General features: G+C 42.2%; 1 protein-coding gene across 2 annotated transcripts; it reads right to left on the reverse strand.

The window, feature by feature from the left end:
* Window positions 1-4913: 4913 nt before the first annotated feature.
* Window positions 4914-7267, reverse strand: nanos1 (nanos homolog 1). 2 transcript variants are annotated; one of them, XM_069669844.1, is made up of 2 exons: window positions 6490-7267; window positions 4914-6075 (listed from the first exon to the last, which is right to left on the reverse strand). In XM_069669844.1, exons 1-2 carry the CDS (start codon window positions 7145-7147, stop codon window positions 6050-6052), a joined length of 684 nt encoding a protein of 227 aa, XP_069525945.1. In that variant the 5' UTR covers window positions 7148-7267; the 3' UTR covers window positions 4914-6049. The 2 variants fall into 2 exon arrangements, with proteins under 2 accessions (XP_069525945.1, XP_069525946.1); XM_069669845.1 differs by having other exon boundaries at window positions 4914-7267.
* Between the last annotated feature and the right edge of the window lie 6235 nt (window positions 7268-13502).

Below are 13502 nucleotides of genomic sequence, written 5' to 3' on the forward strand. Positions count from 1 at the left end.
TATTGACAAAGGCTCTTACCAGGGTTGTTTCTCCTGTTAGGTCCACGTTAGGAAACCCTGATTATCTCTGCTGATAGAAGGCGTAGTGTGACATAAGCAGCTTTCCCACTGGTGAAAACCCCCCCCCGCTAACACCTGGCTTGTTATAGCTTAATGGGAAAGGCTACAATCGTCATTCAGACCCAGGTCAAATGACTCTGCAGTAGACCTGGGTCATTATCGCCTCGGCTCCGATCGGTCGAAAACCCGTGTCGACACACTAATCTCCGCCCCCTTTCTGGCACGATGCTATGCTCCGTTGGTAACTTCTGCAACTCCTCGTCATCTCAGCAGCGCTCGAACATCATACCAAATTTGTCGGAGTCGAGTTTGATAAACAGACTGAATGAGTAATAGATACAATAAAGACCTTACATCATCACTGTTTATTGACCCTGTTTCCGGCACGTTTGTGACGTCAGGTGAAGAGACAATCGGCATCTATAAGCGGGTCTTCCCGGGTCTGAAGAACCTGCATCAATGCGCTCATTTCTGTGGGAAAGAGGTAATAGTTAAGCATACCACTGCACTCAAAGCAGCTGCTTCTGTGCTGCGGTTTAAGACTCTAAAATGTTAGGAATGAAGGACAACAAGAACATCTTTCAAACAAAAATGCTGCAAGTAAATTTAATAATAAAGTCATCTTTCGGCTGGATTTATCATCACATCCTGCAGAAAACTGTTATCCACATACAGTGCCTTTGTTTTGTGGATGTCTTCTGGAGGAAATTGAATTCCTGAAACTATTTATAAACACAAAGAGGCTCAGATATGAACAGAAAACAAGTCTCCTGCTGTCCTCTTTTATTTTTGTGTCTAAGAATAGGCCAATAATAGAGGATGAGCAGCCCAGAGCCGGCTGTGAGTGAAGCCAGACAGACACATGTTTGTTTTTAAATTCAGACAGACTTGCACTCTTAAAAATACTCACTGAGTAAATGTTATTTTGTGTTCCTTTTGCTGTGCAGACCCTCTATGGATCCGCATCAGGGACTTGGAGGATTATCCCAACTGACAGTACATCTGCAGCGGTGAAACAGCCACTGAGAGGTAAGCTGATCATGCTGTGAAAGAAACTTAATAACCTGTCCGCATCACTTAAACAGCCACGAGTTTTGGTTTCAAATAAATCCCTTGTGAAATTTCAATTACGGCATCAAAGCTGTAATCTGCCCTCAGAGGGACAGAGCTGTTATCGAGGAGCCCGGGGAACGGTCAGCGCGGCGATGCTGACGGAGAGTTCAATAACACCACACTCGTCATTATGATTCCTTCCACATGAGCGGCTTTGAATAACGCAGAGGATAGGAAGTGTCATGAAACAGATAGAACTGTTTTTGTAATACCTTTTGTCACCACAGGGGGCAGCAGTGTGTTAGAAAAATACATCTAAGCCAAAAATCTTAAAACCCGGCCTGCACCAAACGCACCGATAAGCCCTGACATGTGAGAGCTAAAGATGGTATCCTCTTTAAGGATTGCTTTCATGCTCAGCTGCTGTCCAATTTTACCTCCAGGAGTTGCTAGGCGACAGGAGCATCCTCATTACGAGTGTATTCTGGGAAATGAAGGGACCCATAAATGAATCTGGCAGATCTGTAAGTCCACACTGTTGTCATGTGGGTCAATGAAAGAGAGGGGCTCTATGCAAACAGGCCATTAGAGTTCTCTCAGTGTTTGCTTTGTCCTGCATGGAGAGACACACAGACTGGGCTCCAGCTGTAGTACGCAGAGTAAAGGGATTAAGAGAGTTGCTGTGTGAGCTTTTATATTTTACAGTCGGCTTCATTAAAAGGGAATAATTTAAGAATATTTTCAAATTCATACCAGGCAGCGCTCAGCCGACAGACAGGCAAAGATTACTGCAACAATAAAGGGAGCAGTACATCACGTCTCTAAGTGTTTCTAGGGGCCGATGGGACTCATAACCGAATCCCCCATTTCTCTAGTTTATTATTTACCTCCAACACTATTACATGGGTCAGTGATGAAGAGGGATGCTTTTGAAATGGCTTATTGTTTGATTACATCTAAAATCTGGGGCCACCTAAAGGTCAAGAAAAGAAGAAAAGTAATCTTGTTATCTAACGCAGTGATTCCCGACCAGAGGCTCTCGAACCCCGAAGAGTACCTTTGAGTATGTATGGGTTTTGTATATATTCACACACATGTAATTTCAAAAGTCTTTGAGGCTGATGTGATGCTGTATTCTTAGTCACAAACACCTACCAAACACACCTGATAGTACAGGTCGGCATTTGGTGGCCAGGCCGTCCTGGATGACCTCTGTACCCTCCTCCCCTCCCAGCCAGAATCTTTCCTTTAATTGTGAGCAGATATTGCTGCAAACTATTTATACACTCATTCAGATTTTTCAGGAAAAAAGGGGTCATCTCTAGGTAGCCCATAATATTTTGGAAATTGCAGAAATGGATTTGGTCATCCTTCTCTTTTATCTTTATAGCAAGGCCTAGATTTTGTTGGGTATGATTCAAAGTATGATTTAAAGATGTAATCTCAGAGATTTTCATTACAATAAATGTCTGTTAAGTCTCTATCTATCGCCAAATGAGGTAACACAATGGTGATTGAGCCTATGGCCCACTGATGAAGGTCAGTTTGCAGTATTACAGACTGGGTGTCTCGGGCGACCTACGCAGAAAAAAACACAAGCGGCGCCCGGTTACTGACGCGATTTCCATCAGCCAGCAGTGGTTGGTCTGCCAGAGAGGGTACGCGGAGCTAAGCGGCTGCTTTTCCGCTCTCTGCAAGTGTTGCAAGTAAACAGTAATCTACTATGGCTGAACAAACTAGGAATAGATGGATGACTAAAGATACAACTTCAAAAATAAGTGAAAATCCAAAGAAAAAGAAACAAACTCGACGCTCAGATGAAACAAACAGTCTAAAAGGAAAGCAACCGTCAGCGAGGAAAATCAATAGTTACAACCGGAGCCAACCGTGGACATCTGCTTATGTTGGAAGTCTACTCAATTACCATTTATCGGCAGAAAGTGCCGCCAAAGAGAACTGAAATCTTTGAGATTATATCTTTAATGTGCCCGCCCCCAAAAATGTAATCCTCCCTCTTCCTGGGGGTCCTGTCTCCTGGTTTGCCTCCCACTGTGTCATCAAGTGTTGCTGTTGAGAATGCATAAAGCTACTTAGCAAAAAGCCAAAAAAAAAAATGCAATAGTAAACAAAATGCCTAAAAGCAGATAATCCAGGATAGCTGTATCTTGAATGAACCACTGTTTCCTCTGCAGTTAAATGTTATTGAGCTCAACCATGAAGATCTCCCATCAAGTACGATGAAGGAGCTCGGAGCCCAACTGATTTGGTGGTACAGTGTTACGGTGGTTAGGACACACTGATCTACTGTGCAGCTCTTTAAACAGGAAACGTTGTGTGTCCCAACCATAATGTTGAGCAAGTTTGAATTAATGAAAATCACGTTAACAGTAAAGACTAACTACTGCTGCAGAGCCTGAGCTAAATCTTAATCAGCTGCCTGAGGGGATTCTGTTTCCTCATTGTTGCTAAAAGCCACTCCGAGTCAACACCACCTGAACGATAACGCTGCTTTTAATTAAAACATGTTCCTCGCTCATCTCACAATTTCTGTTTAAAAAAAAAGAAACTTTCCTGCTTCACATTCTGCCTTTAAACAAACACGCCTCACTGTTCGCTGTGCATCAAGCTCTGCAGATTTGTTGTGCACACACGTTGTATGCTGCTTTAAAAAACAGCCAGCTAAGACATATTATATGATCATGAAAGATACATATCTCATAAATGGTGCTGCTAAATAGATTAGCTGGGCCCTGTGTGCAGCGCGGCTAATGGAGGCTGCGGCTCAGTGGGAATAAGACCTGTTAGCTGACTGTGTTTGCATGAAATGCTAGCCCGTCAGGTTTTTTTCACTGCTGTTCTCACAGAGATAAATCCCTGTTGCACTTAGTAGTCATCCATTTTTAATGCTGCAGCCTCAGCTGGAGAGAGGCACTAAGACAGAGGGAGGGGAGGGAGGGAGGGAGGGAGGGGGGAAGAGCGAAGGTGTGGATGACACCAACAGTCTACTTGATGTGTTTTTCTACTGTATGCTCAGCGTCAGCAGCGATTATGAGCGTCTGAGGTTGTTTTGCTGGTGATTCAGGCCGCAGACAGTGAAGCTATTCATGAACTCATCAGGCTTTAACTCTATTTATTGTTCCCTCATTGGTGGGACATTTGTGAGAAACCAAGTTATAAGCCCTCACAGCTGCTCGATTGTGCACAGATCTATCTTTTCCCCCAAAACACAGGAATCTGCAGCAGAGCTTCCTGCCTCTTCTGAGCCCCTTAATATGTCTGCAGCAGCCATTCCACAGATGGCAGGCGGGGAGAGAGAAGGCCGGGAGGGCCAGCTATTCAATCCACTTCAGTGCAAACATGATCCGTTTGAATGGCGAGGCATAAGCCAAGACATTCTTGTGTGGGCAGACCTCCCTAAACAACGAACAACCGTGGCACTGTGTTTGTCCCTCAGAGACAAATCTTTAAGATGCCAGAGCAGCAGATCAGTTTAAAGGTTAAAGGGAAGTTTTTTCCTCTTTTAAGTGTGTTGTTGTTTGCATGAGGGCTCAACTCTTTTACATGATCCACATACAGTTTGTGTGTTTAATCAGGGAGGCAGTCAGAAGGCTAATTAGGGCAAGAAGACTGTAACTGTGTTTTTAGTCGACATTCCAGCAGCTCTCTCATCAGTCAGTCAAACAGTAATTTTAGACTCTTTCTGTTTAAATAAAGGGATTATATTCCCTCCCAGTCAAACGTTGAGTAAAACCCTCTGAAGAACACGACCACATAGATCCAAACATTTGATAAGTTTTTATTTCTCTAGTGGATTCATATGTTGTTATTCTGCACAGCAGCATACAGGAAATTGTGGTAAAATATAAATAACAAAGTTCAACAGTGTTTCTTTTTTCTATTATTCATTTAATCAAAAAACCTCTGTTAAAAGTGGCACATTTTTGTCAGCCGTTTTCAATATGCACTCTCTGGCACACTCTCAAGAATGTAACATTGAACAACTAAACTTTCCAAAGTATGGGAATAATCATTATTTACAGACAATCACCTTGTGGTGAGCAACGCTTATAGCTTCTTGGAAATTCACTTCCATCATGTTAAATGCGACAAAATGAAAATACAATTATGTTATACAAAGATCAAAAATACTATCAAAAACCCTTATTATAAATGGCAGCACTATATCAATAAACTGCTGTTGACATTTTACATGTTAAGTACAAAATCCTGTTGAGGTAGCGCCCTCTGAAGTCACTTGTAATGTTAAAATACTGAATAAACATCACTTTATGTACAATACAGCAAATCTCTCTTCTTCTCTTCAATGCTATTGTTTCCTTTGGTAAACAAAACTGTCAGAAATGTGCAGTCCTGCAAGTGACACGTTCAATCATACATTCACAACATTTTTGCATCTTTTTTTTTGGATTCTTAGAAAAGAAATGGTGGGATCAAACAGGTGGTTGTTGTTGTTTGCTAACATTCATTTGCTCTTAGAGTGAAAGGTAAATGGGACCTTGCCCATGAGACTCTCTGGTGGATACATTGTCAGGGCAAATTAAAACAAAAGAAGGAAAGAGAAACCTGACAGAGACATTAATCCAGTGTGTCGCCCTTATTTGGGAATGTAAACATAAAGAAATGAAGGCTAGTATCTCTGACTGCTCGTGAAGGCAGAAAACATAAGATTGGAAAAGAGGTTTGGCTTGGCAACAATTGATTATAATGTTCCCCGGAGAATCTGAGCTCCAAACAGAGGCCACATTGTCTTTTTTTTTTTTTTTCTTCCTGCCTCGCAGATTGAATGTCAACTTTTAGAGCAAGTTGGAAAATATGCTGTGGAGTTTTTCAGGCGGGCAGATGGGATCAAAGAGTTCCTCCTCCTCTCCAGTCAGACGCACACAAGTACTCAGTAATGACACATTCTTGAGCTTCTTTAATGGCAAACATAACTTTGGTTTTCTAAGACGAGAAAGAAAAATAGTGGCGAGCTTAGCTCACCGTACAAAAATACTTGGTAGAAATATGACATTCATCCCCTTTGCCAATGTCAGTGTGTTTCCCTACATGACCAAAATACTTTGTCTTTAAATTTATTCACACTTTGTGATTATTGATACATGTATATTTATATGCACACTCTCAAAGGACTACAAACTAGCAAGAAAAATAAATCCAATGTATAAAGCATAAAATTATTCTATGTGGATAAAAGAACTATAAAAATATAAGAGATCTTAGAGGAAAAAAAAGATAAAATCAATATGTTTATGTAACTGGGATAAAGGCTAAATCAAAACAGTCATCTGGAAATTGTTCAGTGCAATTAATTTTACTTTATAGTCATGTTTGTTTAGAATATTTTCATCCTCTTACCACCCACAGCCCTGCCTCCCTTTAATGGTCGCTGGGATGGCTGGTCTTTAGACAGAGGACAGTACTTTATCGTGTGGGCATTGTCCCCGTTGGCACTGCAGAGGGGGCAGGTGTAAGCCCTCAGAATCGGGCACACAACTCTGCCGTCCGGAGTCTTCAGGACGTGGGAGCCGTACACCTCCTCCGGCGCTCCGTTATTTCGGCAGAAGACGCAGATTTTGGGCTCCTGCTTGCTCCTGGAAGCTGGTTTACGCATCTTTCTCTCCATGCCGAACAGATCGAACCCCGCGAAGCTGCCACCGAAGCCCACCTCCCGCTCCGGCTGGACGCCGAGCTGGTTCTGGAAGGGGCTCAGTATCGAGAAACGCTCCTTCAAGTCCAGGATGGAGGCCGGCGGGGGGCTCCCGGACGGGCAGCAGCAGTCCATGTGCCCGCTCTCTCCAACAACACCGCCCGCGATTACGCACGGACACGCCGGGGAGTCGTCCAAGCCCAGGGTCGCTTTCAGGGACTCGGTGATGGAGTTTGGGTTCTGAGGCATGCTGAGCTTATTATTCTTCGTGACCAACGTCGTCAGCCCGAGATAGTCGTTCCAGAAATTAAAGGTATAGTCATAAGGGCTGCGCGCGTTCAAATAGTTGTGATTGAGAAAATCCATGGCCACTTCTGGTCGTTCGCTCGCGGTCAAAAGGTGAAACAACCAGAGTAATCCTTAATGTCTTTGTAGCCAGAGTTCGTCTCCAGGAACGGTTCATGCACAGCGACGTGGTCTCCAGTGTTCCTGTTGTGTTTGAGCGACCAGCAAACAGGCTTTCTGGTTATAAGGAGCAGGAGGGCGGGGCGCTCTCCCTTCAAAACCAAGTTTCTGATCAGGTTGAAAGCAGCCTCTCTTTCTTCAAAGCCACATTTGGACAGACTTGTTTTCTTGCGGGCTGGCGCTTTGTCGACATCAATCATCTTTGTGGCGTTCACAGATTCGGGCATTTTCATAAAAAAGTATTTAATAGTTAATGATTTGGGCAAATGCGCAGCGAATAATTCCGCACACAAAGCCGTACTGTAGTTAATTACATTATTTCAGCGCGAGCAGCAATCAATTAGAGCGGGATGGCTCCGCTCTTTGTTCCCCCCTTGGTAGTAAAACATTACAATTCCGCAGGTTTTGTGAATCAATATCGTTAATCATTGTGCGCGAGGACCATCAACGCCAACTCGGGCGTTCACACACTTTAACCCTTTCTGTGCCAAGAGGGAGCAGAGGCCCTTTGTTCCACACAGCACATCTTATATCACTGCCCAGGGAGAGATAATCTGTGCTGATGCGTTCTGTTATGTTAAAATTCAGTCCATATGAGACAAAGCTACAAACCAAACCCTCATGTGTTCATGTGTCCTCATGCTACAGAGGTTTACAGCTCCATTATAGGGCAAATTGATCTGCACATGAAGATATTGAGTTCAAAAAACAACTCAGATTATGATATTTATTTAATTATGACACAGTTTTCTTACATTTTCTTACATCTTACATAATATATATTACATAACACATTGCCCTGTACACCTACAAGTAGAAACACACATTAAAAGTCAATATAAAATGTGTTTTTACTCTGTAAAAGTTTGATTTGTATCTAAAAAAATAACATCTGTTGAATTAAAGCTGTTTTACTTCCCAGAATTGTAAACTTTATAGAAGCAAACAAACCTTTTAAACGACATCTCAGCGGGTTTTAAACTGTATTAAATGTTTGTCACATGGTCGTAAAATCCAGACAAAACACATGTCAGTCCACGCAGTCAGGATGTAAACACAACATGCAGAGTGGATTTTCAACAGGGGGCAGCAGAGTGCAGTTACAGGTCAGTTCATCCCCTCCTTCTTTTCTCCCCCTGAATGAATGAGAGCTCCAAACAAAACCTACAGTAATGACGGCCACTGGCTGCAGGATGAAAGTCACCCGTGATGCTCCACCTGCCAGATGTCGTTCATATATTTAGATTCCATCGAGGCAATAAAAGGTCACACAGAGAGAGAGAGGAGCTCACAGCCAAACTGCACAGAATCAGACAGGTAGGAATCCAAACCCAAGTAATAAACAATATAAACTCTGACAACCCAGTAATGTGAAGGCAACAAAAACATATTATGGTAGGAGGGTTGTTACCTGGGAAACCTCTCTTATCATTAATGTGACCCTGTTAATCTTGGTAACCATGACAAATTTTCAAAGGGACTATTTCTTTGGTAGAAAGTAGTTCACAACAGTCTAGAGATAGGCCTGTAGATAATCCAAAGTGACAGAGGACGTCACTTTAAAGTTACAGATGAGTTTGTCAAATTAATTCACTTCACTCATTGTTTTGGGGTCGAGCATCGACTGTGTAAAAAGATGGCAACATTACAGCTCCCTGAAAGTGAAACCCTCTCTATCGCCCCCTGCTGACTGGCTGCAGTATAGCTCATAAAGCCCGCCTCCTCCATGTTACCAGATGGGACATGAGTCAAACTATAAAATCAAAATACACGTCAAATAAATGTTTCTCAAACATGGTTTCTGTCGTTATAGTTAGTTCTTATCATGCTGATTTATGTGCAAGTGTTCATTTTTCTTGACAAGTTTATTTTTAATTAGTTATTTGATGTTATGAAAAGGATGACTGACAGCTGTGTTGACAAATCCGGCTCCTGCAGCCGATCTGTTCCTGATTAGCAGAGTAGAGGAGGAACGTCGAGAGGAGACATTGCTAAAACAATCACTACAGTCATTAAAGTTTATATATCTGTGAACGTCTGCTTCAGATCAACACAAAGCTGTTCTGCTGTTAAACACGCCGACGTGCAGGATCCTTGCTGGTTTTTACGGTAATTTAAGTGTGTTTTGGCTCCAAATGACGTCAACATAGCAAGATGGCAGCGCCTATCACGGGCGCTATTTCGGCTTCAATTTCATACAGTGAGAGCAGATGGAGACACGTCGTCCATCTAGTCTTTGCAGTGGAGGCAGAAGTACTTTGGGCACCAACCCTTTAAAGTGAGTCTGGTTAATTGGTCCTGCTTTACATGCTTTTTAACATGTTTTATATTCTGTAGTTTTAAGTGATCAAAAGAACTTGTTGTGTGATTGACGTGTAAATGAAAAAGTACCTAGACAATTTACTTCCCAATACAGTAGCAGATACACCTTCTATATTTACATCTTTAATATAGTCTAGGAAACTACGACTACCAGGGCCACCCTCATAAAAATAATGCTTATGTTTCATGTCATCCTGAAAGCTACAATTTAATAAACACAGTAAAATTATAAATTAAAGCACTGCAATTTGATCTTTTTCAGTTTCTCCACATTGTAAACAGACTTCTGCTGGGGCTGCAAGTGTTTGTGGAGTTCCTAATGTTGCCCTCAGCTGTATTTTTACTTGAAAGCACTGAGCTGTGGCTTGAAGGATGAAATCAGTTCCTCATCTGAATCAACAACACAGAATAACTTCTTAGTTTACCAACAGACCTCCACTATGGCTGCTAGAGGCCTCAGTATAAAGAGTGCTCTATTTCTTGTTCTTAGATGCACGTATCTGGAAAGCTCGTGCGTTTAGAGGGATGTGTGTACTCTGCTGCTCTTGGGTCGTTTGTTTTCACTGTAAATGACCTGCAAGGAGTCTATAAAAGTACAATATATGTCTCTACCTGATCCTGCACATTAAATCTGAGTACATTTGCTCTCCATCAGTAACAGAAGTAATCTCGAGGTAGAATCCGGAGGGAATATGAGCCGCTCGTCCTGAACAGTCGGCTCATTGCTGATCCTGTGATGAAGTGGGCAGCTCAGGAATGTGGAAGCGGCCCTCTTGAAACAACGATAACACGAGTGACTGGTGTTCTAATTAAAACTTCCAGGGGGAGGCTGCGAGAACTCACTGACTTGGAAGGCTCACATCTATTTTTAAGGGATCTAATAAGAATGCGCTACCTTCAGAGAGACGGTGTGATAAAAGCAGAACAAAAGCACGCTTCAGTGAGCTGCGATGTTTTCAGAGGCCATTTCTCGCTGTTCTGTGTGTTCAGCAAGTTAGTTTGAAATAGTATTGACTGCTCATTGGATTTTCACTCCGGAGCCTCCATTCAGCTGCTGCAAAATATGAATTTTATGATGAAGCATTAATAATGGATGCGATCGCCAATTCTCTTTCTGCAAGCCGTGGCAGACTGTGCGAGCAGATTCCTGTGTTGCTGCAGTCTTACTGAAATATTCATGGACGTATCATTCCTTAATTTTGTTGTGACTAAGAGGGATTAATACTCATCCATTAACTAAAGCTAATTCTGCGGCCGCCTCGAGGTTGCATGAGCATATTGGACAAGGAAGTGAGATTAGCAGAGGAATGATGCATAACATCAGCGGGGTGGCTTCGGCTGTAAATCGATTCAGGAGTCACACAGACTAAGTGATTGTTGTGCAAGTGTGTTTTTTTTGCCTGACAGACGGAAAAACACAGATCATCAGGAAAAGTGGTGTCTGGCTGAGGAAGACACTTTGTTTTTTATGATCCAATCATATTTCCTGCATGAGCTCATTAGCGATACGTGGCTCACGTCTATGTTTTTTACTGCTTGTGCTTCATGTGTGTTATGCAATACAAATCAGCCCAGACGTGCCTTTTGCTGAAGTTAGGCTGAGATAATAAGTGATTTATAGCACCATGTAGAGCTAATCTGCTTCATGCATCATGATTATAATCATGAACACATTCTGTTCTGTGATCAGGGCCTTGTATTTTGGTAAACAGAGCCGGATTAAAAGTCTGCTCTATTCATATTTGACACTCTGAATGAATCATTGATGTTATTGTGGAATGCATGAAGACATTTGATCCGAATGTGCTTATATCCTAAAGCCTCTGGATATGAAATAGTAAAACATGTATGATGTCAAAGTTGGGAGTCTCATTATGCAGCAACACAAATCTAAGTTAAAAGAAGCTTTCTATCAGAAAACAATGTTCAAAAATGTGTGTAATTAGACGATTCTTCACGATCGTGTGTGGAGGGCCGATAATGTTTTGATTCATATCTGCCACATGTGAAAATCCAATTTAGCAATTAGCATAAACCTGCCCCTTTTTCTTCTCAAAGCTATAAAACCAATGCTAAATGAGGGCTGTGTAGCGTTAGCTCATGCCGTATTGTTACAGAACTAAACCCCCTCCAGTAATGTTCAACATGTGCCACAAAATATGGATCCTTAAAGTAAATATCTCTGAGGTTTTCATTTAAATAAATGTCTGTTAAGTCACTATCTATCACCGTACGAGGTGATTGAGCCTATGGCCCACTGATGAAAGCCTTTGCATTTGCAGTATTACAGACTGGGTGTCTGTGGCAACATTAATGTAAAAAAAACACAAGCGGCGCCCAGTTAGTGACGCGTTTTCCATCAGCCAGCAGTGGTTGGTCTGCCAGAGAGGGTAGGCGGAGCTAAGCCGCTGCTTTTCCGCTCTCTGCAAGTGTTGCGGGTAAACAGTAATCTACTATGGCTGAACAAACAAAGAAAAGATGGATGACTACAGATACAACTTCAAAAATAAGTGAAAATCCAAAGAAACAAATTCAACGCTCAGATGAAGGCAAACAGTCTGAGAAGGAAAGCGACCGTCAGCCAGGAAAATCAAGAGTTACAACCGGAGCCAACCGTGGACGTCACACATGCAACACTGTCTGGATATCTGGGAAGTGTGCTCCTGCACCGTTTAGCCATTAGCGCTGCCAAAGAGAAACGAAACTGAGATCTTCGAGATTACAAATTTAACGGCCCAAAGTAAATTCTGAAGTCAAATGAAGACATTAGCAGTGGACACTTTACACTTGCAGCCATTAATAATAACTTGCAGACTATGCTAACGCTAACAGCTGGAAAGCTTCTGTGTGACTTTTCCGACGATTAGTTTGCAGCATTTATTGCATCATTTTCAGCATAAATATCCAAACGAAATCCACGCCCATTTTAAAGCCAATATCAGAAACCTAAATGACGATGACTAGCTTTGAATACTTTCAGAAACTTACTATTGTGTTCCCGAGACCCTAAATATCATAGTTGTAAGGCCAGTGTTGATTTGGTTTTCCATCTGCTGTAAAGGAATAATTTGTGTTGAATTATTAACTTCAGATATGGTGTCTCTAACCCTTTTAGGCACATTTCTTCTATGAAAGAGCAGAATGTGTTCTATGGCTGTCTGGTTATCCTTTGTTCTCTGTTGCTTATTTCATGAGGCAATTTTAAGAGTGGCCTTGGAGAGGAGAAAGCATTGGGAAGGATTACACAAAGCACACACACGGGGAAGCTTTCTGCATGTTCCTACACTGCAGCTCGAGGCAGCTGCCTTGGATAAATCATTACAATGCCTTGCTCAAAGATACTTTCGAAGTGGATATCCCCTCCAACTGTATTTAAGCTGATAATCCAGGCCTCGGCACCACCAAAAGGCTTCCTTAATACTGTTTTCATATAACAACCGCCCCCTCCATCTCCATGTTTACGGAGCCTCGTATTGATCACTGAAACAATGCATAATGGGTTTGCAGGAATTGCTGAAAAATCCATTTTGCCATATTGATTGCTGTAATGAAGATGAATGCTGAATCGCAAAGTATGAAAATGGCTCTTGGTGCATTTTTCATATCATTTTTTTGTCACACTAGAAGGACCCGCTTTTTCTTTTTGGGCCTCAAACCCAAAGATTAGCATGTGTTTTCATTCACAGCCATTAGCGCTCTGTTTGTGATTATGCAAATGAGAAAACATGCAGGAAATTTAATCACAGCACAAATTTGATTTCACGTGAAAGATTGCTCGAGGGCAGGGGGGGGGGGCTCGATCACGTAATATTGAGCAACCAAATTATGTTCAATATTTGTTTTCACAGTGGGCCTCCACTCGGACACGCCACCGCTTTATAGGCTTAAGGTTCGCCTCGGTTTGGAGGCTTGAAGTTAACGGCGCTGCACAAGG

The sequence above is a fragment of the Semicossyphus pulcher genome, unplaced genomic scaffold (assembly GCF_022749685.1).
Source record: "Semicossyphus pulcher isolate SPU_LCO1_2020_fin unplaced genomic scaffold, fSemPul1.0.p SCAF_2, whole genome shotgun sequence".
Lineage (NCBI taxonomy): Eukaryota > Metazoa > Chordata > Actinopteri > Labriformes > Labridae > Semicossyphus > Semicossyphus pulcher.